The sequence below is a fragment of the Passer domesticus genome, chromosome 5 (assembly GCF_036417665.1).
Source record: "Passer domesticus isolate bPasDom1 chromosome 5, bPasDom1.hap1, whole genome shotgun sequence".
Taxonomy (NCBI): domain Eukaryota; kingdom Metazoa; phylum Chordata; class Aves; order Passeriformes; family Passeridae; genus Passer; species Passer domesticus.
Window position 1 is genome coordinate 13,210,423 of NC_087478.1, and position 26,229 is coordinate 13,236,651.

A 26,229-nucleotide genomic window follows, 5' to 3' on the forward strand; every position below is an offset into this window, starting at 1 on the left:
TTATAATAAAAGGGCATGACCTTTTCAGGGACTTGTACCAAAATAAACTCAAAGCGGCAGATCAAGTTTGAAAGGATTCCTAAAAGGGAAACATTTGGACTAATAATAACTATTTCCTGTGACAATGTCATTTGGATAAACATTGTGACATTGCTTATGTCATATATAAGCACACTGCCGAGGTTAACTTGCAGCAGTCAGTAACCAAGGATGAATTTTACATATATGCACATATTTAAGTGTCTTTTAATACTTATTTTTCATGTGAACAAAATTGCCAAGAAGGTAACGAATTTCAGAACTCAAATTTGAAAACTTAAGAGCTTCTGTATTTATCCAAGTCCACAATGAGAGTTACTTAAGAAGGAGAGCCTACTTGCAGAATATCACAGAATTACCACATTACTTAGTTAAACTGTAATCTCTGCACACTTAAGCTATACCCAAAAGTAATTTTTTACTGACCTCTTGACAACATGTATGCCAGCCAAGCCTTGACATTATGGGTATACTGAAGGATAACAAAGAGCTTTAATTTTAACATAATGCCTTTGTTAAAATATTATCTTACATAATAAATTGTTAGCAAAGCCTGATAAAAATCTATTCTTTTGCTCCAGCTGTCATACACAAATATGCCTTCACACTGTCATAAAGGTCATCAATGCCAATGAAACAGGTAATAAGCACTGAAATGTTGTTGAAGACCTCCTTGGAAAAAAAAGTAAATTGCAGAATATACAAGAATAGTTCCTTACCACATTAACACCACTTGGGCTTTCTAGACTTCACTATTTTCAAGAGACTAAATACATCCTGGCACATTCTCTTTCCTAAACTCAGGCACAGGCAGTCTAATATTCTCACAAGTAAAGAAGTTGCTAATGGTTAACAATGCTTCCTCTAACATTTATTACAAAAATAATGGTAATGCAATTTTTGTTACTCTCTTTTTTCATTATCTGGCATTACTGAGAAAGCAAAGCACATGAGTATCATAACTGAGAGTACTTTATTTTTAAAGCTAATTGTAAAATGATCAACCAAAGCTCCACATGAAGATTTTGACTGTGTTGTCAAGACTCTACAATACCCCAGTGATTTTATGTTAACTTGTGTGTGAATTAATGCTGAAAAATAAAAGGAACAAAGTTCCATCTTTCTTTAGAGAGACAGATGCCTGCACCTTTTCTGAGACACAGAGACCTCTTCAGAGATTTCTCAGATTTTAAATGGAAATACTGTCCATAAATGACACACACTAAATTCTTAAAATTTACATTTTAAATGTGACCATTTCAGAAATGTTCTATATTACCACCTTCATTGGTCTAACATTAATACTTAAAAAGTAATTTTTCTTACTGTTGTGACTTTTGCAAGAAACATGTAGTAGAAATTGTATACTACTCTGAAACCTCTCTGTAGGACAGCAAGCATGTGACCTGGTTAGAAAACTGCAAAGTCTAAAGGACCCCATTTTCTCTTCTCTGTATCAGTCACTGTCTCATATGCTTATATGTATATTATTTGCACAATTTGTTTACCTTATATACTAAATAACCTCAGTATTTAAATATTTATTCTTGTGACTGTGGGTTTATATTCCTAAAATTTCTTGTGCTCTTTTCTTAAATTCTTTTAAATCCTATTACTGAGACAGAATGAGCACAGTTTGGAGTATTGTGAATTTGGCCATATTCCAAATTTACATTATTACATCCATATTTTCTACATCCTTTTATTTTGTTTTTTTTTTTGAAAAGCAGACTTATTTTCTCCAACATCTTGAGAGGAGAAGAGAGGGGATAAAACTTTTAGATGCACACACCTTGGCATCTAATTTAACTGGCATCTAATTTAACAGCTGGTCAGAAACTGTCTTCAACTATGTGATTTTTTTTTAAAAGGTTTCAGAGTAGATGATGTTAGTCCCACTTAATCATCTCATTTGGCTGTCAAGAGAACCAACTACAGTAGTCCATAAAAATGTCTCTTCCTACCTCTTGAATGGATGTTTATAGCTACGTACAGAAGTAAAAATCTGGAATGATTAGAATAATAGGCATTCATAAACATAAGGTTTTTCATAAACACTTTATTACAGAAGAATTCTGCCACATATTTACAGCTAATGTGTGACCCACCCTAGAAAGGTACTTTAGCTTCAGCATTTTCAAAAATGTACTTTTTAAAATCTATCTGATTTACAGATAGATTTAAGTAAGTAAGTGTTAATTCTGATCCTAAAATAACTATCAGCAGCGGGGGCTGAAGAAGGAGAAAAGGAGTTCACTGATTCATTGCAAATTATATTAAGGAGTACTATTGTTTTCCATGAATGATACAGGTTGTAAGTGTTTTCATTATCCAAGTTGTAGTACTTTGAGAATACATCTACATTTTGTGATTGCATGTTAATTAATTACAGTATGCTGCACTAATTATGTCCAGAAAGTACATTAATTACCAATCTACGTGAGAAAATTCCCAGAAACTTGAGTTGAAATGCAAACAATACATGATGCTTAAAGCTCTTCTATTAAAAAGTCATTAACACTGGAGGCATGTTGCACAGTCTGAAATTCTGAAATTAGCATCTCATACATTTCAGTTCTTCAAAACTGGACCATCAAACAGCACAGTAATATTTTAAGTCTTACTGCCACAAAGTAATAACTTGTTTACATTTGACTGCACAGCTAAATTACCTTTTGATATGCACAAGGAAATTTTAATATGGTACTAAATAATAGCCAAGATGGCTTTGTCAGAAACAACTCATGCCAAACCAAAGCAATTTATTTCTGTTGAATAGGAGATGTAACATGTTTTGATTTGAAGCAAGGCTGACACTATTTTAAGTGACTTTCCTAAGCCAAGCAAACGTGGTCTAATGATGAACATAAAGAATAGGGTGGGATAACCCAAGTTTATGACACTAACACTTGTGTCTCTCATTGACTGTCCTAATTCTGGTTCTATTCAACATTCTCATGGACCTAAAAAAGGCAGAAAAGAGGAGAGCAAACCATCATGGTACACAATTTATATAGGTGGACAGGTTTAGAATTCACAAAGCAAAGACACTGTAGTCTGGACAAACAGAAATCTCATAATAAGGCATATGGAATACAAATTCCACTCACAATAACCATGAGGTGTCTCTGGCTCCTACATATTTTAAAAAACCCAGAACTCTGTCTTTAATGGAAAATATTAATGAAGTTCCTGTATCACAGGTGTGTAATTTTATCCCAGCTCAGGGGAATACAAAAAGGCTGCCTCTCAGCAGTACTGGCTGACTGTGACAATGTGCCTCATGCTCCAGTCTATGCTTCATGTCTGATGCTGCTGCATAATTGGATGCTCTGTAAAGTGTAGCACAGAACAGCTTGCGTTGGAAAGGTTCTTCAAGGATACTAGTTAGTGCGAAAACTCTCTGTGACTTCAAAACAATAATAATGATCCTCAGACACAAAATTAATTAGTACAAAGTTGAAATAATATTCCTGGCACATATGTACAATTACACACCATGACATGTTTTCACGAATTCTATGTCAAAGTCTCTACTTGAATGAACAGGAGTTTTTGTCTACAGAAGAGATGAGCTATTTGAAATCAAAGAACAATTCTGGTCTAATGCACATGATAAGGACAATAACTAGAATCTTTAATGTAGCCCAGCTTCTCCCCCACCCCAAGAAAGCTACAAACATAGAAGTAGAAATGAACATTTAAATTATGAGCAGTATTATCAGCTTTGCCAGACCTCCTCTGAATACTTACAGCCAAGGTAAAAACCTTGAGTGTATATAAAAGATTCAAAGGGATTGTTGACAGAGATCCTTAACTAAAAGGGCCTTAGGAAAACTACTGCATCGAGATAATTCCTCATCCATTATTAAAATTCAGCTGTTGTACCCCTAGTATTTTCTCTTGTATGAATGACACATAAACTGTGAACTTAACTACCATGAAATATAAATAAGTGTGGTACAGAAAATAAATTTTTCAGCATGCAAAAATCTCTTATAGAAACTGGAATACATAATAGTATGATGTGTAAAAAACAAAAGTGTTTCAGAACATTTAGCACTTTTACCCGAGGCACACTTTATTTACTAGTATAGGTTTCAAGGAAAAATAGGTAGTGAATCACTTATTCATAAAAATTGCATACAGATGCAATGGAAATAGTCTTAACAGGAGAAGCTTAATGTTCAAGAGAAATTATATGTAGGTGCATTTACTTATCAAGGTGTAGGACTAAGTTCACTCTTCTACATACCACCATCAAGGCAGAAAGTATGCGGTACTATCAGTGTAGATAAAAAATATTTCAATTGTGGATTAAAAAACCTAATCTGAGATCTAGTTAAAGCCAACTGCTTAACATATTTTTAAAATTCATATCACTTGAATTAAGACTGAAACCCTCTGAACAGAACTAACAACTATGCTAAAGTTTATCATTTCTCAAAAGAAAATCCCAAAGATATTCTATAACACTGTAAGATTTCTAATCTGAATAGAGAATATAAAGTATAAATATAGACCTCATTTCCATTTAAAAAAAAAAATATGCATGAGATCAATTTTCAGATGTTTACAGGCCAGGCCATTACTACAATGATCCTCTTTATTTTTGTCAACAGTTTTGCCATGTCAAATCTCAGAGCAAAGACTATTTTATTTACACAGCTATACAATTTAAGATTCAATACTGTTCAGTCCAATGAAAGTTAACTAATTAACAAATCCCCTGCTTTAGAATATAATTTCCAGCTCATAATACTTGTTATTCTTTACACCTTACAACTGATGAATTTAAGCCTGTGTCCAGCACTATACAAGGCAAACTACACAAGCACAAAGTTTCTCAGCTTACTGTAGAACTCGGTGAATTTATTAATTTTACTATTTTCTTTTTATAACTTGCACTGAAGCAACATATACCTGACACAGAGATGCTTTCCCACTGTGCCACATCTGAAAACACTGTCAGAGGATCTCTGTGAAGAATGGTATCTTCTATTAAGGAGAAAAATATCCTTGATCAGGAGGTATATTACATTTAATTCTAAGGTGTGGCAGAATGCTGATCCTAAATCAAGCGGAGCGAATTCCCCAAAAGGATAGAAGAACAGGCTGTAGTTGCACAGCAAATGAAAAAGTTGTAAGTCCATGGAAAGGTTGATTGTATTAATTTGCAGACAGCTTTGAAATTCAGATTCCTAGTGAGCATTTTAAAGGGGGATAAAACAAGAGTCAAGTAGAAAGAATGAAAAGGCTTCATGCATTAACATCTCCTTAGGTAGAAAAAAACCCACAAACCTGCAGCAAAATGCAAACAGCACTGTCATACCACAAGTTTCTACTGGGTGAAACATGTGCTTGAGGAATGTGGTTTTCAATACACAGTACACAAAAACCACAAAAGTAATATTAAATACTGACCTAGACCTGAATTCAGGAAAATCCTTCGTCTAACATTAATAACAAAGAACAAGGTGTCTCAGGCTTTCCTCAAATAAGTCAATACTTACATCCCAATAAACACAAGGATAGCAACACTAAGCAGGAATACCCAGATCTTCTATAATACTGATCAAGTACAAAAGACAACTACATTTTTTGACATGAAATCAATAGGATTTTAGAACAAATCTCCAGGAAAGAGTAAAACCTGCAGAGCAGGAGAACATATGGCATTCTCCCATCCTCCTTGCTGGTAACTCCTACTACAGCACACATTCCTTCCCAAATGCATATGGATTTTAGCTTTGCTCATATACAGTGCTGGAGGAGGGAGGGGAGAAGACTGAAGAGAGTTCATCTTCCTCCCCATTCCTGGAGTGGAAGAGTTACACAAAGCTCCATTTGAGCTCTGGAGAGGGACTGTGTGTCAGCACCCAAAACCCTGTCACACGTGTGCTCTGTGACCAAGAGCAGCAGGGTGAAACAGGGGCAGAGCAGCAGTGCAGCCCCAGCATGGCTCAGCAAAAGTACAAGGGACAGATTTTGGGATGCACTAATTCTGCCTAGATTAGACAAAAAACTCTCATGACTATTTCTACTACTGTGTTATCTCTATTACCTTAAAATATGGGCTTCTAAAATGTATGCCCAGGTGCTTCCCAAGTCCCATTTTCCCAACAGTATTCACTAAGGAATTCATCACTCCCTTCTCTTTCACAAGACTTCCATTCTGGAAAGCCCAGTGTGTATGGGGAAAAACTACAGCTCTGAAAAATGAATGAGCTGGACCCGCACATCTGGATTTTTGGCATGAGATGTCTCCAAAGATGATTGTATTTTCCTTTTTTCTGTGGTTCCAACATATTTACCCAGCAGAAATGCTGGGCATGCTTCAAGATGTAAATTACTGATTATTCAAGTAATTGCTCAAACAATCTTTATTGTACACACAGAAATACCACGCTTGGTTACACAGCTTATAAAAGAGTTGCTACCAAATTCTTTTTTAAGCCTGTTAAATGAAGACTTGATGAATTTAATGGCATTGCAAAACAAGGTCAAGTTAAAAAGTTACAGATCTAACTTCATATTTTTAATAAAGTATCACTATCATATAAACTGTTACAAAACCTAGAAAAGTGAGCAGCAATATCAATGTCTCACTTTTTTGGCTGTTTTTGTAACAGTAATCTTTATTTTCTGCTATTTGCTGCAGCTGTCTTTTTTTTTTAAATCAGACTATCAAACATAAAGCAGTACTTCGTCAGAAGAAAAACAGTAAAGGAAAAAATGACAGTTTAGATAGTGATGGATACTCTGGAAAAGGCACTGAAAGAGGTCATGGCACAAAATTATTGTGCAAAATCAGACAGTTCTAGTTAAAGAAGCTTAGTGACTTTAAGGACTAAACTATTTTCAGCTAAATATGTATAACACACATAGTTGTAGTAATATTAAATAATTTACTTAAGCTAATTCTACCTTTTCCCAAAGAATTTTAAAATATAAAAGGCAACAACTCCCATTTAGTATTAAAATTTCAGCCAAAACCATTTTACTAAACACTTGTATTACCATATGCTTCACATTAATATTACATGAATTATTGAAGACTGATTAAATATACATGTGGCTGTCCAAGCAGGTTTCTCCTCAAAATGCAGTCTCTTGCTTTCTTCTGTTTTCAATATTTGCTTAAAGGCAGTACATTTGAGTCTGTGCCTCATGTCAATTAATTATGAATTCCTCACACCACGGTGTACTACCTGCCACTGAGTGAAGGGAAAAGTGAGTGTTTCATGCTCCATTTGCTGTTGACAACATCTCACTGGGGCTGTCTGCTTTGCGAACTACTCTGTGGAACATGTGTCCAGCAGACATACAATTAATAGTCAGGAGTGCTAACAGATGATCAACAAGAAATATCACGCCCTTGGCCGAGCCACCCAAAGCCCTGAGCCAACACCTCCTCCAGCAGCTGCAGGGGACACTGACAGCAAAGGAGGTGGCAGTTCCCAGGTCTGCTGGGCTCGCCTGGCCCATGGGCTGACCTGCAGTAGCATTTCAGGTATAAACACAGGGCTTTCAGACACAAATACAGGGCTCTCAGAAGCTGGTGGGCTCAGACTAGCAACCAACTGAGGTAAAACAGCAGGATACCCAGTGTGAGAGGACTTCTTATTTGGATGCTATTGAAGGCATTTTGAAGCTAGGGAGGCTAGGAAGCAGTGCAATGGTATCCAGCTGAAGGAGGGAGGAAGGCAGGACAGCTGTATGCCCTAACCATGGACACGTGGGTACTGCAAAGAAGCTACTGCCATTGCCACCACACCAGTGGAGACAGGTAATCCAAATCTGGGAAACAATGACCACTTCATATCTCAGTTCTCTGTTTTAATATGATTTGAAAAAAAAAAATCCAAAGGACAGGAAGAAAATGTTCTCTAACCTCAAACTAATTGAATTTGAAGGTTTTAAAAACAATAGCTGCTAATATATTGTAAGACAGTAGCTCCCCATACTGCCTCATCAAAAAAAGGAAAACCTGTGCCTTTTGTTTGTTCTACTAATACACACTTCATAACTTCAATATCTGGTGTATAAATATTTACGTTTCTAAGGCCTGAACCTGATCCTGAATATTGCAGGAGTTCATCAGAACTGGCTGTGGAGTGAAATGCAGGTGAGACTGCTGCACAGCTGCACAGCCATGGGACAGCCCAGAGCTGCGCAGGCAGACTCCCAGCAAGAGCTGCTAACTGGGAAAGGTGGTGGATGGAAGGCAAGGGGCCCTTCCATGCCCAATTAGTGAGTCCCCTGTGCTCACCCCCACACCTGAAAACTTACTGCTGAACATAAATTAAAGAACTAAAACTTACATTTATTTTACAATGGTTTTCCATCTTGACCTGAAAATATTTCAACAAATGGATAACTATAGTTGAAGATATTACTGGGTGAGAAAATAGAAGTTTCCAGGGTTTAAGAAAAAATGTTATTTTCATACAGGAGAAAAAAGCATGTTAATGAAATAAGGCCAATGCTGTTAAAAAGGGCCAGTGTTGCCTAATCATTAAAGCATAGAAACTTGCAAACTCAAATACTTGTTAAGAACCTACCTGTTTACTTCTTGTCATTCAGAACTTCTCTGTATTTGCCCACTTGTGGAATGAGGTTTGCTAATACTTGCCTAAAATACCTACTACACACCTTGTGAGGAATTTTATAAAGGATGTTGCAAAACTGCAAACTAAATCATTAATGAAAAAGGATCAATATTCAGAAAGTAACATGTGACAGAGGGTCTTCCACACATTTACAACAGCAAACAATACTCTAATACTGAACAGGAAAGCCCTCACTTTCATTTTAAAATCCTTCTATTTTCAAAATGTAGCTGTTGAACTTGCCCATATGTTCCAATAACTACAGCTCTCATGAGTCTTCTATATTAATGGTAGTTAAAATAGTCTTGGAATATAGATACTTGAAAAAAGTTACTATTTGAACTATATTAGCACAGTGCAGCTCCATTCTCTCAAAACCCTGTTTCACTGAAAAAAGAAATTATCACTACTCATTACCTCTTTGCTATTTCACTTCTTTCTTTTATTTTTTCTTTTTTTTTACTTTTAGTACCATCCCATCTTCCCACCATCCCTAATTTCCCCATATAAAATGTTTAAGCACCAGGTATCTTAAATGGAGAACATGTTGTACCTTAAATGAGGTACAGAAAATTAAAAGAGCCTAAGTACTGAACAATCAGTCACACACTATCATTTTTACCTGCATGCACAATGCTTCAGGTTGTGGGCACTCAGATTCCTAATGGTTTGTTAACAAGATCTCCATATCTTCTCTCTACATCAATAATGGAGTTACATACCCATTTATCTCAAAGAGATAAATAAATAAATATTGCCAATGTTTTAACACCCCAAGAAATCTCCTCTGATTTAGCATGACCTGTTAAAGCAAGGTCAAACATCTAATAAAACATGTGCTCCAGCTGGCATGTTTCCTTGCCTGTTCTTCAATAATTATTTCTCTATTTAGTCACCTAAATAACACACTACATATTCCATTTAAGTTTTGCTGATCTTTTCTTTCTGGCTACATGAAGTTTTCTTCTGCTCTACTAATTATTTCAATTAGAAAGTACACTTAATACAATGTAACACAGTGAGATTAAACAATGGCTGGACAGGAAATTTAGAGATGATCAACAGGACAGATTTATTTTTTTTTAAAACATTCACTTAATGAACCATTAACAGAAAGGAAAAATTAATGGTTCTCTTTTCCTGTGGAATTCAGAACACCTTTTGCACCTGTATAATAAAATACAGAGCTGACACCTGAAGAATTATGCATGGAAACATTTTTACTTCCAATACTATTTTTTTGCTATTGTTGTTAATACTGCTCCTAAAACCACTTTAATTTGTATAATGCCAATATTCCACCATCCTTTTTTAATGCACATTTTTAGCCCTTACATGCAGAGGTTTCAAGCTGCAAAGTAAAAGTGAACTATATTGAAGTCAGACATTCATTTTAGCTATTCCAAGATTCAAAACATTCTATCATCTGTTCCTATGGAAACTGAAAGGATATTCTAGGTTATATCAGTACCAGCCGATTATGTTGCCGAGAAATCTGTGGTTTATTTTAATCCATAGTTCAGAGGTATAAATTCATGCTTAGTGTTTAGCTTGGTGATTTTGAATTACTGAGGCGTGGTTAACACTTCAGTTCCATTAGATCATACTTTAAGATAAAACAAACTCCTTTTAGACCAGAATAGTAAAGGGAAAATGTTATAAGGTTTCGTTAATCCCCATGAAGTTTACTGTTCAGATGTAGGATATAACTATTATATACTTGGAAGACATTTTTTGGTTGTTAGATGAGCCATACATTGCTGCATCACATCGTAATAGAATAGTTCAAGGAAAAAATAATTTAGATTTATAGAAAACTCCTTCAGTAGTGCCATGCACCAGATGGCCAGATTAAAGAATCTGATTTAGCAAGTTAACAAGATCATGAAAACCATAACCATAAGACTAAAGATGAAAAATAAAATTGAATAATGAAACATGAGTATATTTCTACAACAAAGAAACTTAAAGGTCAGGATAGAGTAAAACTTGTGAAGTCATTTAATACATTAAGTGAAAATTCTCCGTAAGTATACAGGGGTACTTCAAAAGAAAGGACAGAAACAGTACAAGTTAGTAGGATTTTAATTAAACAGACCAAAATGCCATTGTGATATTTCACAATAAAAGCCAATATGACAGCTATAACATGTTGGAATAAGTCTTCTCTGTCTACATTACAATTAGAATAAGCAGTAAAATGGGTGGTTAACATGAATTTAAACAAAAAGCTTTGGATTTCATACTCCATTTTCACTAAACAAAACTAGATGATTTAAAGTCAACTATAGCTACCACCCTCATCTTAACGCCAAAAGTAGCAAGCAGGCTCAAATTTTCCTCTTTACAGATAAGACTTCAGTCTTCTTACTCTAGACTCAAATAACTGACTTCAATCTGAATAATCAGAAATGTCTTCTATTTCTATATCATACTGTAGTCAATCACTCCATTACGAAATAACTGTCTCAGTCTAGTTTCCATCAGGATCTCCTGCAGGGAATCAAGATTGTGGTATAATAAGGAAATATACCAACTACTGCCTAAAGTGTACTATATTGGTTAAACTTTTGACAGTAATGAGGTTAAATTCCAATTACTAGCTTTCAAGATAGAAATAAATGTCAGAATAAAAAGAAAAGGAAAAAAAGAAAGAAGCAATGATTACTTTTGTACTTTAAAAAGCATACTCTAGTAGCATTTCAACTCTAGTTATTCCAGACTTTTTATGAGGGTAACCAGCAGTATATGGGTAAAAAGATGAATGGCTATGAGCCAGATTGGAGGGGTTCTTTTCTTTTTTTCCCTACTTTATTTGCTATTCTAATGATAATTTTGTAATTATGCACACCTATGCAGTTATGTACATCTACATAACAGCAATCAATCCCACTGACATGCTGAAGTGCAAAAGGGCTTGTACTATTTAAAAGGTATGACAAAATATGATAGGTAATACGTAAAAGCAGCAAAGTGTAGGCAAGAACATCTGGAAACTAAAAATTGTGCTTTTGACTAGCACAGTACATCAGTGTGGGTAATGTAACAGGTTCTAAGATAAATGAACTAAAGCTGAACATTAAAGAGGCCCCTACACAACCACAGGGCACACAAAATGACATCCTGCTACAGCATTAGACTCTGTTCTACAGTCAAGCACATCTTCACAGAGTTGACAACTTTAGAAAAGCATATTCATGCACTTGCACAGTCCATTTCACAATGAAGCATTCATCTGAAGATGACACTAAACCAGCAAAAAACACCAGGCATACTTTGATTTAAATCAAAGTGTTCAAATATCATGAACTAATCTAGAAAAAGGAATGTTTCAGCACAAAACGTGTTTCAGCACAACACGTACTCTTGCTAAAGTAGACAAGATTGAAAGAAACTAAGAAACTCAAAATCACAGGACCCTGCTCAGACAGTCATGCTCCAAGAGCCATCCACACTTTTGGCTGTAATAATTAGAAGCAATTAGAAAACATAACACTATTATATTTGCATATTTCATCAAAAAAGTGAAAAATTGAGCCCAATACCAACCATTTTTAATATATGAATATCTCAAACACCTTGAAGTGCATTTCCACGACCGGAAAATGCTGCCACAGGATAGTAAGTGCATATATTGCTTAAGATATTAGATTGAACACTGACTTTTGACAGATTTGAGAACAATTTCACCAATCTTGCCATAACCCTGCAAGCTGTGGTAGGTAAACACTCAACTCAGAGGAAGCTGAAATTAAATAAATTATGAATTTCTTGATGATTGTGTCTAAGTGATGATAACTGGTCAATTATGTACATACTTTCCCCTCCAACCCCTTGGGGAATAAGAAACAAGACCTATTAGAGATCCTTGACAAGAGATTAAATGCTGGTCTATGAGAGATCTTGCAGATTTTAAAGCAGAATATATTGCTGGCCCTTCTGTTAGAAGGGTGGCTTTTAATCAAGTTCTTGATAAATCTCTGCTAAAGCAGTCTTTCCTGCTTCCTATGCTATCTGCCATTAGCCTGCTTGCAGTATGAAGGAAAGCTAGCAAGGAATTTAGGAATAGAAATAAAGATGGAGTTAGAATCCATTTTCTTTAAATTGTTCTGTGGGTCATGAAGGACTGTCTGTCTGTGCTATCTACACTAGGAGTGCCTAACAAAGCACAGTGAACAATAAAAACCTGCCTGTAGCCACCGGTACCTGTGTGCTTGGGTTTGCTATTATTTGTATTACTTTTGTCAACAACAGCAAAGAGAACTTTCTGTTTCTAAAAGGATTAGGAAGGCAAGTGTGGTTTGCAGCTCTATGAGAGACTGTTAAGTCTAGACACACTGACAGAAACTTCTAGTTTATACCCAGATGGCAGCTTTAAGATTCCACTAGGAACAGGAGTAGAAGGCTTCCTTTCTAAAGAAGTCAATGGCTAATTCCACATTTCCAAAGGGAAAAGAGGTTTCATTTTTTCTGAGAAATACACAAACACCACAGTGCTGGACATGCCATAAAAACATTAATCACACTGAACAGAAAAATACAATGTATTACATAGGTATAAGTATCTGCTTTCATGTGCTACTGCTGGACTTTATTTGGGGGAATCTGTGCACAGCTCACTAGCATGTGACCTATACATCATTAAATAAACAATAAAAATAACAAAAAAAAATCTCTATCCAAATCAAAGGGGATATATAAAAATTATAAATGGAGCAGTTTAGACCTTTTAGCTCTGTTCTTTTTGTCAGAGTAACTTCAAGCAGTATCTCTGAAAAAACAGCTGAATTCTAGAGAAGACATTCACTGAATTCTAATGACTTTTGTTTAAAAATAAATACTTCCAGTCTTACTTTTTAAAATGCATTTCCACTTCCTGCTTCTCTTTTAGGTGAAATTCTCTAAAACAGAGACATAAGGCTAATTTTTCTTTTAAGGTGTTGCTGGAAACAGCTACATGAAATGTAGACGTACAGCTTGCTCTTATGCAGGCAACTGATCTCATATTATTTACACAGCAGATGAAAACAAGGGTGGCAACTAAAACTGTATTTGCAAATATGAATATCAAATAACTGAAGAAGTACCTGGATAAATACAGATGCACTATTCTCAAAGGTACAGACAGCCACCAGAATACATACTGGCAGGAAGACAGTTCATCTGAGGAATTATTTAGTAGCTAATAAAAGAGAAAATATGAAGGTCCCATGTCCTCCTTCAGGAAGTTTCAGGGGTTGGAATGTATAGATGTAAATCAGCTTGTCAGTAAAACACAATAACAGAATCAAAGACTTGCTATTCACTAGTCACATTTCAAATTCTAGATTTCTTGGGCAATGCCTGCGTATGTATTTCCTAAAGCAAACTATTGTTCTCAACCTTAAATTCACAAATCATATCCAACAACAAACCTGTGATCCATAACCCAACACCTCCTCATGAAAACATCCCCATTTCTGATATGACTAAGCACTAATAATTTTCTTCCAAACACTCCTCCATTTGTTGGAAACAGGCCCCTGGCTAAAGCACAACAGGCATATACTTTAATAATCTCTTGATTACCTGGAGACAGCCTGGAACACCTAATAAATCTGTCTATTTTTCAGGTGGAGTGGGATTGATTTCCCCAGGGTTTCTTTGTCAGTTCCATTTTAGTACTTAATATGAAGAGAAAATTATCAGAGAAGGTCAAATCTGACATGAAAAACTAGAACAAGTTCACAATGATGAAGACTTTTGCTACATTTAAAATAAATGTCCACTTGTTTTTTCTTAGGCCCTATCTTCTGTCAATCTTTATTTAATAACCTATATGCTTCATAGCTTGCAAAAAGTGCAATCACAGCTTGGCAACATGCTCAAACAGCCAGAAGTTTCAACACTGGAATAGTAATCAGGTGAAAAATGTGATGGGTTTTCCTACCACTTTGTTATCAGCAAACAGTCAAAGGTATTTACCACAACCATGACTTTCTACCGCAGAAAATTAGATGAAATGATAGATCTAAGTAAAAGTTAAAGACATACAAAAAATTTTAAATCCTCATATGTTTAATTAAGCCAATTTATTCAGTACATTTTCTATTCTGTATAAATTCTATTTTCATGTCTACAATCTACAACAGTATAAAGAAATGCTACTTTGACTTACAGAGAAGTTTAACACTTGGTAAGAAAAAGGATAAAAATGTCTTGTTCAATGTCTCTTTGTTCTCTAATTTAAGATCCAAATTTGACAGAAACTTGTACCAGATTTCTCCTCTTACTCTGGCAATGAAGATTTGAAATATTTTTGTTTTTGAAGAATATAAAAAAGTATAGACAAAGGAACATTAAATTTTACAAAGGCAAGAAAATAGCACTAAAGATACTGCAAATAGTTAACAGATGTAGCCAAGTTATTAAGATGTCAATAATTACATTTAATATGAATGAATGCAATTACACATATTCATTTTTATTTCCCTACAGTGAATATTTACCTCAAAGTTTAAACTGCTCTTTGAAGTTTAAATGCAAATCTTTCAAATATTTTCAATATATTTCTGCACAGCTCAAATGCAGAAATCTTCTTACAGTTTTAAGAAACTGCATTTTTCATATTTCTCTATAACACTTGGCAACATTGGCAGTGCTGTGTATGGTGCTGAATGCATCAAGCTTTTATGACAGTGTTTACAGTTTACCTACTTTCTTCCAAATTACAGGGTCAGATCCTACAAAACTGTATTCTTGCAAATACTGTACAAGACCAGTTTTGTCAATTTATTTGAATATAGTCATGGGTGAGAATTTCTCACATAGGACTTTTTTTTTTGTTTAATTTACACTGGACAGTGTTACACAAAGCAAAAGAAATCAAGCTCAAATTATTTTACACTTTGTTCTTTACTTCCTTTCAAAAGTAAAGTGTATTTTACCTGAGTCTCCACACCTTGCTCAAGCAACCTTTTAGCCTGGTTTTCCACCTCAAGACGAGCTCTTGCAATAAAAAGCAGGTCATTTTCAATCACTTCTATTCCAGACAGATCTATCCCTTGAGAAAGATAATCTATAAAAGCAACAAAACATTGATAAGCATGACACAGGATAATGGAACATTTTAAGCACATTAAAACATTTCAAAGTTACAGTCAGTTCCAAGGGACGTTTTTGTATACAACACTTGACAATACATTACATTAAAGGAATGTCTTATACCAGAAAAACTGAATATCAGAGGATTATTACTTAAGAAAACCCGGACATTGAATATATTTAGTTTAAACACACTTCTCTAGACCCAGAGACTGTTGAAGAGTTGCAAAACATGAGTTCTAGGAACTACAGAATCAAAATCACAGGCCAAAAAGAGGCAAGAAGTTGTATCCTTGTCCCAAAGAATTAACTAGATCATTAAACTTGTCTACCCAGATGTTGGAATAGGCATAATTTGCTCTAAGATCTAAAATTAAAGATGCATTAAGAGGCTCAAATTATACTTCATATATTTAAACTGCACTACTAAATATTTGGGATCAAAGACAAAAGAATGGTATGAAAAGGGGGGAAAAGAGCGGGGTTTTTTTTCCTTTTTAATTACAGAATCATCACAAAAATCATTACTATAATGGAAATCACCATCAACTGGGTAGCTAGAAATTACTGGGCTGAACTGGCAACAGCAGCAATAAAATCTATTCTAATTCAACTTTTCTCAATTTTTTCCCTCCTTTTTTATCTTTCTGTATTTAAATTAATCCAATTCTCCACATCCAGGTAGCCTAGACTTTTACACTACCTCTTATTACCAAGATAATGCAGGACTACTCTCATTTACACAGTTTTCAACATTTAGCTTAAATGGAAACAGGTTTTCCACTGCCTTTTTGGAAAGATCAAATAAAACTAACAAAACAAGCCAAGGCATTTCACACAGCATCAGATTCTTCCTTCATAAGATGATGTTCCACTATTTCCATTTATAACCAGTCCTCTATGACTTCCTAATAAAGTTATCTTCCTTTTAGTCCTCACAGTAAGTCAATTAAGGCAAAGACTTAAACATTTTAACTAAGCTAACTGAACTTTTAAATCTTTGCCAAATAATTTTTCACTTTAGTAGCCATTTATTTTTGTTTATTCACAATAAACTAATCTAGTTCTCTGATGAAGTTCAGCACTGACACGTTCACAACTGAACACAGAATTCCAAGTGAGTCATTCACAGTTATGCAGAGAACATCCCTGTACCTGCACATGAAAAACACCATATAAGAAATCAAAACAAAAAGCTGACTATAATACTGCATAAAGCTTAGTAAAGGCATAAAGGAAATCATCTTTCTTAACAGTACAGTATGTCAAATAGGTTTTAGTCTACTAAGAATAGGCTTGCAAATGCTTTTCCCTGCATGCATTTGTTTAAAAATGGATCAGAGGGGTCAAAGGTCAGCTGAGCAGCAGGCCAGCTCAGGCAATTCATGCAGCCCTGTGTGCTGGTCTGTTTACAGAGCTGCTTTTGCCACGGGCCAGAGCAGCCACACTTACCCCTTATTTCCATGCAACTTTTTGCTGTGACTAAGCTGCATCTCTACAGGTGGCCTTCATATGTTCATAATGGCATATGAACCCAATAAAACTAATACTGAACTCCCAACAGGTTCCAAGGAGCAAGTGGCTTGAAGGTGAAGGCTAATTTTCTAACCCCTTTCTTTTAACTGCACAGAAAAAAAAAGGAGGAAAACACTATCACAGATCCGTCTACTGCCATAGTAAACTCTGAGGAAGTTTCTTGGCAACATGAGATTAAAATAGGTACAAATATTACCAAATATTTACATATACCACAAACACAGAAACGGCTGTGTAGTTCACTTATGGCATAAAGTCATAATCTGGAAGACCAGGCTGCCTAAACAAAACAAAATTAAAATATGGTTATGATCTCCTAAATCCACAAAAAATCTGAGGAAGATTACTAAAAAAGATACCATTTCTTCCTGTTGTGTTTCATCTCAAAATCTAAATTAAGTCACCTCACATGCTAAAAATCTAATCCTTCTGATGGTTTTAAGAAAAGAACAGAAAGACCATGCTGCTTTGGCTTCTCCAAAAACCTCCATCTGTGTCTCCGACTGGCAGCCACCTCCTGCCAATCTGTTAAAATCTGCAACTTTGCTCCAAATTTTCTGCAATCCTAACAAAATATCTTGGGACAATGCATTTCAGCAGGACTTCAAAACAGTGGGCCTTCCTGTAAGTTCCAGTGGCTGGTACTGCAGATGCTCCTAGTTGCTATTCTAACAGTAAGGAACCTCTAGAAATTACACAGTTTTCAAAAGAAAAGCCGTTTTCACAAGGACAGCAGGTCTATGTCAGAAACACCTGCAAGTGCTTTCCTGTCATTCTTATGTGAGAGCAGAAGCTGTAACACAGGCAGGGTATGTGCCTTTTGATAGTCTTTGTTGTCTATGCAGAAAACATAATATTAGAAATGATACACTTGTGCACTCTCAAGAGTGATGTTGCTTCCCTGGACAGCACGATGAAACCAAGCAGAAGGACAGCTGATGTAAGAGCAGCCAGATCATACCAAAAATACCTGTGCATTTAAGATCTGATTTGTTTAAGATATTACAGAGGAACTCACACATTCCAACCAGTCAGTTTTAGTTAGTACAGAAACCCTGTCAAGCGAACACAACAAAAATGCTATGGGTTATTAACTCGGGGAGTAGCAAATGTAGGATTTTGTTTCAGGCACTTACTCATGTGACAATTTTTCTATTTCTTGCCGTGCACAGTAAGTCAATAACACTGTGATCATGATCAGAAGTGAGTGGGACAAAGGCTGTAAGGTACTTGTGTCTACTCGTCAGGAATTAACCAAAAAAAATGGCTCACCCCTCAGCTAGCACAGGCTCTGTGGACGGGTGTCCAGTTTAAAGCATGTCAGCTTTCCATCTGCTTTAACCTTAAATTCTGCAGTAAAACTATTACTGTATTAACTCTAAAAGATTTAGTGAGCATATATTTATAACTGACATCTCTCCCTTAAGAGATTGTAAAAGCATATTTATAACATTTTGATATGTTTGGGAAGATTTGTCTTTTTAACAAGTTAGAATCTAAGTATCTTGTACCACCATGTGCCAGGGCTGGAGCAGCCACCAAGGCACTGCCCTCTCAGCAGCACCACAGGCTGCTCCAGCCACTTCTCAGCACAGCCAGTGAGCAAATTAGAGGAGGGAGCTTCAGTCCTATAAACATTCCTTTATCTCTCATCCTTCTGATAATTCTACCTCTTTATATAGGTTTGAGAACATAAAGGCAAATCCTTAGCTCTCATTGGGTGTTGGTATTGCTTCCCTTCTATCACACCCCAAAAAACTTGGAAAGCACAGCTGGAACTTACTTTCTAAGAGCTTTAAATACAGACTGCCTGCTGAATCATTTTCTTGAACAAAAATACTGTATGTCAAGGCAGAATACACTAAGACCTAGCAATAAGAGACATATATAATCTACTTCAGCCTACCCAGGCTGTATTTTTTTAATAAAACAAGTATTTTTGTCACTACAATACTACATTTTCTTGATTTACTTAACTTGAACAACTTTTCTAATCTACTGGTTAAGATACTGCTTGAAAATGCATTTTTTTAAAGCAGTATTTCCCAGATAGTTATGTAAGAGGAGTTTCATAGACGGACAAATCCAATATGCAGATAGAACATTAGGCAGAAAAACAGTACTTTGAGCAACACAGTTAGCTTTCCTTAATCTAAATTACTCACCAACACAGATTCTTTCTATTATGTGATCTCATTTTTTAACCTCGAATATTCTTTATGATAATACAGAATCAAGATTAGAAATTGCAACTTTCTGTAAGGATTGAAATATGTTTTGGAACAGAGATAACTATGATGCTAGCACCCTTATGAGCTCCACAAAAACTGTATTACATTCTTTATATAGACTGAATTGATTCTGAGCTTTTGCTAGAAATTAGAGAATCAACAGAAGACTACTGAGAACAATCAGGTGCACTAACAAAGAGGAAAACAAAAGCCAGCAATAAACCAATGTGATTAAGCTGCATGACTCAAGAGGCTACTTGAGTCAAAAGAGAAACCCTTCTGTGCTCTGAGAACCAACCTCAGTGACACTAATAAAGAGGGGAAAAAGAGGAAATTAGAACATCCAAAGTGGATTCCCCAGGACCAAACACCTAAGGTCTGCAGACACGTAACTCCCCTCAAATGCAAGAATCCAATGACAAATTAAAAGGTGTTCCATGGCAGATTGGAAATGGGGGGAGAGGGTATTAATGGAAAATAACCCATTTTTAAAATTTTAAATAAAATCATAGAATGATAAAAATAGAATGATAAAATCACAGATCTTTGTTTCCCTGTTTGAGGAAGGTTTGAAGTGTATTTCTCTAGCATTGGTTTGTTTTACTTGATTCTGCAGTCTTAGTTGCAAATAATGTGGGTAATATCTGTACCATAAGAATATACTGCTATTTTTCCATTGTGGAGAAAAATTACAATTTTTAAAGAAATTACTAATTTAAATTCCAAAAAGTCAACAGGTCTAAATAACACCCAAGAGTTCTGCTGAGATTTAAGTATGCAGAAGATGACAGGCTACATGATTTACCAAGAACTATTACAGAAGACTCATACATGCATTGGTAGAAGATGTTCATGAAACTGAACCTAAACTGCTATTGACAATATTTGTTTCTGTTATCTTCCATGGTCTTAAGGGAAATGTTACTTACAGCAGTAGCTACTGGACAGGAAGGAAATCCTGTTTGCCTCACCTGTATCTGAACCAACAACCCAGGATGCTGCTCGGCCTGCATATGTCAATTAGTTTGTTTTTGTCAAGGCAGCTAATTTAAAATCAAAGCCCAGAGAAGAGCCCTGCTGCCCCTCAGCAGCAGACCAACACTCACCCTTTGGTGAAAGCAACACAAGGTTTTACAATGTAACTCTAGTCACTAGGTGAAATAAGGAACAGCCTGCCTTAAAGAACAGCGGTCTGCTGCTTGGAGACACTTAAATTTGCCATGCAATTGATGCACATAGAACCGGAGGGGAATAACAAGAGCAGGCAAATTTCTGAGTGTTCAAACTGGAATCTGATTCCTCCAAAAAGAACCTTTGCTTATGTTCTGTTTTAGCCAGACTAATTCTCCACTTAAGCAGAAATGACTGCCCCACACTCTGCACCAGGCACCAAAGCACTTGCTGAAGCAAGCCTCATATTAAGCCTTTAAATCAAGTGAAAGCGATTCCACTACTGGTACAATGAAACAATATCTTACGGCTATCTTATGCAACTTGAGCTCTTCAGAAAAAGATGTTAACTCCTATCAAAACTGCATATATTACAATGCCTTGTAAAGTGTTCAAAATAAGAATGTAATTGCTCTATACTAGGTGCAATACACAATGTCATATATTTTGAATATACTTATAAAATTATTATTTTTAATATTAAATTATTACTTTTGAGTTTTTTTCTGCAGGTATTATTAATTCATTATTAAAGAGGAAGAAAAAATTTATTTTACTGAAATGCCAGTTAGTTTCAAAACTCTTGGTAGCTTTTTTCCTTTTCCTATATGGCAAAATTCCTGCAAACATTTCTTCAGTGAAAGGGAATAAAAACTGTCTGTGTCACTGGAGTGCCATTAAGTTCCTATGAAATCTGGTCCTTATTTAAGCAATTTCTACCATCTTAAAAACTTGTATGCATAATACATAAGATTTCAGTTTTTAGCTGTTTGAACAACATTAAGTGAGTGAAAACTGATCTGCTGGAGACAGAAACTGAGTGGGGCCCCTTGGCTCTGTATCTGTTCGTTTTCTCAGACAGCACATTAACACACTCTTTCTGTTTAAGTCCAGAAAAGGAAATATTAGACAACCAGGTATAGTCTCTGACAGATGTTCCTAGTGAAGAGGAACATGAAAAATAAAAACCGAGCAAAGCACTTCTCAGGTCTTCCTTTCAATCCAAGACTAGTTTCATTTTAAAGAAACCAGGTTATTAGTACCAAAACCAAACTGGTGAAAAGCATACAAGTCAAAGAAAGCCAAACTTTAACTGCTCATTTAAACACAGACAATTATCTTGAACTGTAAAACACACCTGCCACGAATGTTATATTATTACAGAATGGTTTGGTCAGAAGGGGCCTTTAAAAAAATGTAGTCCAACCCCTTGGCATGGGCAGGGACACCTTCCACGATATCATGTTGCTCAAAGCCCTGTTAAGCCTGACCTCGAACACTTCCAATGACGGAGCATCATCTTACCTGATCAAAGCTTTACTTCAGAAGAAAACTGAAGTAAACACTCAAGTTCAGAGACCATGTAGATATGAAAAAATTGAAAATTTTCTAGCATGTCAAAAAAAAGCAGGAAGTTTTAAGTGTAAAGGCAAGTTGGAATAAGAAAGAATGGGTTGTCATCCTGCACTTGGATCAGTTTTGTTTCCTCCAGAAGATTGTTCCTGCTTTTTTTAATAGAATATGGTTTATGTTAAAATATTTAGTAGTGCTGTAATAATCATCTATGTCCAATACTATCTACAGAGAAAGCCTGCTGCTTCTCTCCAGACTGCATGCAAAAATATAAAAAAACACAGCCTGAATTGAGAACAGTTATGGGGGAGCAATGAGGAAGACTGACTAGTTATTTTTAAATTAAATTAAAGCTGCATTTAAGTTGTCTTGATGGAAGAGTTAATTCCTACTGCTCTCTGGGCTGGAAATCAGATGCCACGCAGGATCTGGAACTGATGGAAATGAGTTTGATATCTATTTTTATCATCATCACTGACTTAACAATGAGCACCAAATTTTGGAGACATTCCTGTGAAAATGCCATGATTCAGAAAATAGCTTAACACACCAAGACAAACACTACTTAGGTCTAATCACAAGTTATACCACACGACTCCCACACTCACTTAGGCCTAAAGCAAGAGTTGTTGAACTCCTTTAAGGTTCCCCCTCCCACGCACCATTAGATCTCCCCCATTCCTCCCCCTCACCCCTGAATACAGACTCACAACCTTACTTCACCACGACCTACTAAACCTGCTACTCTCTATTGTGCCCTCCAAGGGGAGCAGGCAGCAGCCCCACATCCAGCTGGTGGCTGCTTAATGCTATTGCTGTAACCTGGGTGACAGGACAGAATTAACCCTCTGTGAGCTTACTGGTGACAGCAATTTGAGGAAGTGCTCAGCACCCTGGAGAGCAGGGCTGCCATTCTGAAGAACCATAGCAACCTTGAGGTAAGGACAGAAAAAAACATCATGAAGGTCAACAAAAGTGAGTCAAGCCCTGTTCACCTGGGATGGGACAGCCCTGTCCACACAAGCAGGTTGGGTGCTCACTGGCTGGAAAGAAGCTTTCAGAAACAGACCCAGTGGACATAAAATTTAACTTAAACCAGCAGTACATCCTTGTGGCAGAGGCTGCCAGCTGTGTACCAGACTGGGTGTACCCAGCAGGTTGAGGGAAGTCATTATTCCTATTATTTGGCACTTGTAAGGCCACTGTATTCCACGCCTCCCAAGAAAACAGAGACACTGACAAATGAGCCCAACGGGGAACCACCACGACAGGGGACTGAAGCATGTGAGTGTGAGGAGAGCCTGAGAGAACCGAGTCTGTTAACCTTGAACAGAAATGGCTGAGAAAGAAGAGATCTAACTGCATCTTCTGCTGCCTGACAAACAGACCTTTCTCAGAGGTGCACAAGAAGCAAGAGATACAGGCTACAGCATGAGGAATTCTAGTTAGACATGGGGGCAGAACAATGTACTTATGGTTGCATACACCTTACCCATGGAGGATATTAAGATGCAGGAATGCATACACTGTATTTTAATATAATTAAAATAGATAAACTGTGAAACATTAGGATCTAGAACTCTAAAAATCACCGCAAGCTTCTTAAAACAGGCTTGTTTGAGAAAATTCCCTCAAGAGCTCCCAAAACATTTTCAGTAACTAAAACTGCATTTTTTTTAAACTCTCTGTGATAAAATACTCATGAAGAACTGTAACATTCATGCATTCATCAATAGTACTTGGGTGGAACTGAAACCAATTTCACCCTAAGTATTCTATCAGAGCTATGGTCTAGAAATCAGAAAATATTCAAAACAAAATTTCAAAATGGACTTTCAAAATTATATTTATTCTGGCAACAATGTAATAATACCTCTACAAGTCAATACTCCTCCTGGACTTTTTTTGGAGCAAAGTAAAAATAAAATATGTTGCCAGTAAAAATCTAGTTGTCCTATTTTGGTTTTGAACAGACTTCATAGCATCACAGATGCAAAGCAAATGTACAGCATGTGTGAAAGAGACAAAAACAGAAAGGGGGACAGAAAGGTAGAATATGGAACAGGAGAGAGATGTAGCCCAAATGGGGCATTACAGAACAAATTAACTCTAGCTTTCAAAGAGCTGAGAATAACAGAATGATGAAAAATAACAGACAGAAAATTATGAAGGAATGTAGTGAAAGGATACAAATACAGTGTCATTCATACCGTTTGGTTTCATTAATCTGTAAGAGTAATTTAGTGCCATCATATACTTTCCACCTTGAGAACTTCCTCCCCACCTAAGCCCACAGCTTTGCACTGTTTGTTCATTAGCAAGGCCAATGGTAATGCTCATTTCTGCTCATATTTCAGAAGAGCATCCAAAACTGGAAAACAAAGAGGTGAATAAAGCTTGTTTTTAATATATTTCATGGAGACACTAATCAGGATTTTTACTGCCTCAAAAATATTTCTTGAAATCTCAACAGGTGAATAATAAGCAGTCCTTGAAATGGAGCCTCATATCAGTATATAAAATGAAGCAGGATGAAAAGAATGTACTCTCATCTTTATCGGAGATAATTACATTGAAAATATATTGCAACTGCACCATAAACCAATGTAAAAGGATTATGTTCTTCCAAATGGAGTGGATGAAGTAAACCATCTCTTTTCTGAACTAGGAAATTGAGATAAGGACTCACATAGATGAAGGTATGTGACTTTGGCTGTCTTTTGTTTGCCTTAGTTAGCATTGCAACTAAAGCCATGAAAGCCAGCAAAATAGTTAAGAGCAGAGAGATGCAAAATATACCCTAAATTTATATGCTGGCCTAAAAACACTAGGCAACTTTTACATCTTATTAATACATTATCGTTCAATAGCTAAGTACAATTCCTCAATATAGAGCATTATGTAAACGTGTGATGATTCAGTTTCCATCAGTACTATCCCATGCTGCAATAGACCATGCAATGATAAAAGAAAATGAAGGAAAATGATTATGTGTCTCAAGAACCTTAGTCAGAAATAACTTCTTTCAAACATCCCACCAGTTGTGGAGAAGGCAAAGATGGCTGACTCTTCGCTGAATCACTGCCTTCGAAGGAGGGCAGGGGAGATTTTGGTTCATTTGTGAGTTTTAATTAATGATGTCAATGGCTATTGACCTAATTTTTGAACACTTTACACCTGGATAAAGGTATACATGGACAGCTACAGACTTACAGGTCTACAAGTCTACAATTACCATCCTTAACTAGCTAGTTTGTCCTTTTTTTTGTGTGAGATATATCCTACATTTTTTGATTTTATATCATTATTTTTGCACTAATATGTGCATCCAAAAATGCAGATTGCCCATGAGAGAACACAGGTAATTTCTAACATACACTTGTAAATGCCAGGAGACACTAGAATCAGTAGTGCTACAATGCTATATAATCAAAGTAATAAAAAAAAATCTTGCTATCTTGGCCCCTGCATAAGGGGGAATACTACTTTTTTCTTTACTACATATATATATATAAGCTGCAAATATTTCTTTCATATTCCTCTCTTCTTATGGGTCTCTCCTGCCTCTTTCCAACACCCACTATTCACCCTTTCATACTTACACCTTCAGGAAAACACTTCTGCAAAAGCAGAACTGCATTTTCTTTAGTAACAGCTATGTTAACTCCCTCAGTACTCTAGAATGTATGTAATTTTTGTCTTCAATAAATGCGTATTTAATTCCTCCCACCCCTCACTTGTCATATCATCAATAACTTCCTGCAACTGGCTGCAGATTTACCTGTTTTTATTATCTTTAGAGTCAACAGATGTTGCATAGGTTATAAATCACATGGGTTTTATGTACCTCAGGTACTTTGCAGGAGAACGAAGTGAACCTTGTGTTATACAGAGTGTTTCTGTAGACAACTTGAACGTAACAGCAAAATTTAAAAACCTCTTGGAATAAATCTTATCTCTTATAGCAATATCTTTTTTGAAATTTGGAGAACAGCCTATGGCAGAAATCTGCCCAGTCTGCCAGAATTCTTGCCAATTCTTCTAGCGATAATAAAACTTAGCAACAGTACTAAAAAAATAGGCAAGAAAAGAATGTTGTTTGAAAGCCAAACTGAACCTAACAGTGTTCATATTCCAACACTTGCATTTGAAGTTAGCCTGCACAGATGTCTGTCTTTTGACCTTTCAACTGGAATAGTATTTAA

The 26,229-nt window shown here is 36.0% G+C and overlaps 1 protein-coding gene across 3 annotated transcripts in view; it reads right to left on the bottom strand.

Annotated features, from left to right (window-relative positions):
• COG5 (component of oligomeric golgi complex 5) overlaps positions 1-26,229 on the bottom strand; it is a 170,949-nt gene that overhangs the window by 83,853 nt on the left and 60,867 nt on the right. For all 3 annotated transcript variants that reach the window (XM_064422021.1, XM_064422023.1, XM_064422024.1), the window contains one exon: positions 15,578-15,708. In XM_064422021.1, coding sequence (XP_064278091.1) covers positions 15,578-15,708 — 131 coding nt within the window. The remainder of the gene's footprint in view (positions 1-15,577; positions 15,709-26,229) is intronic.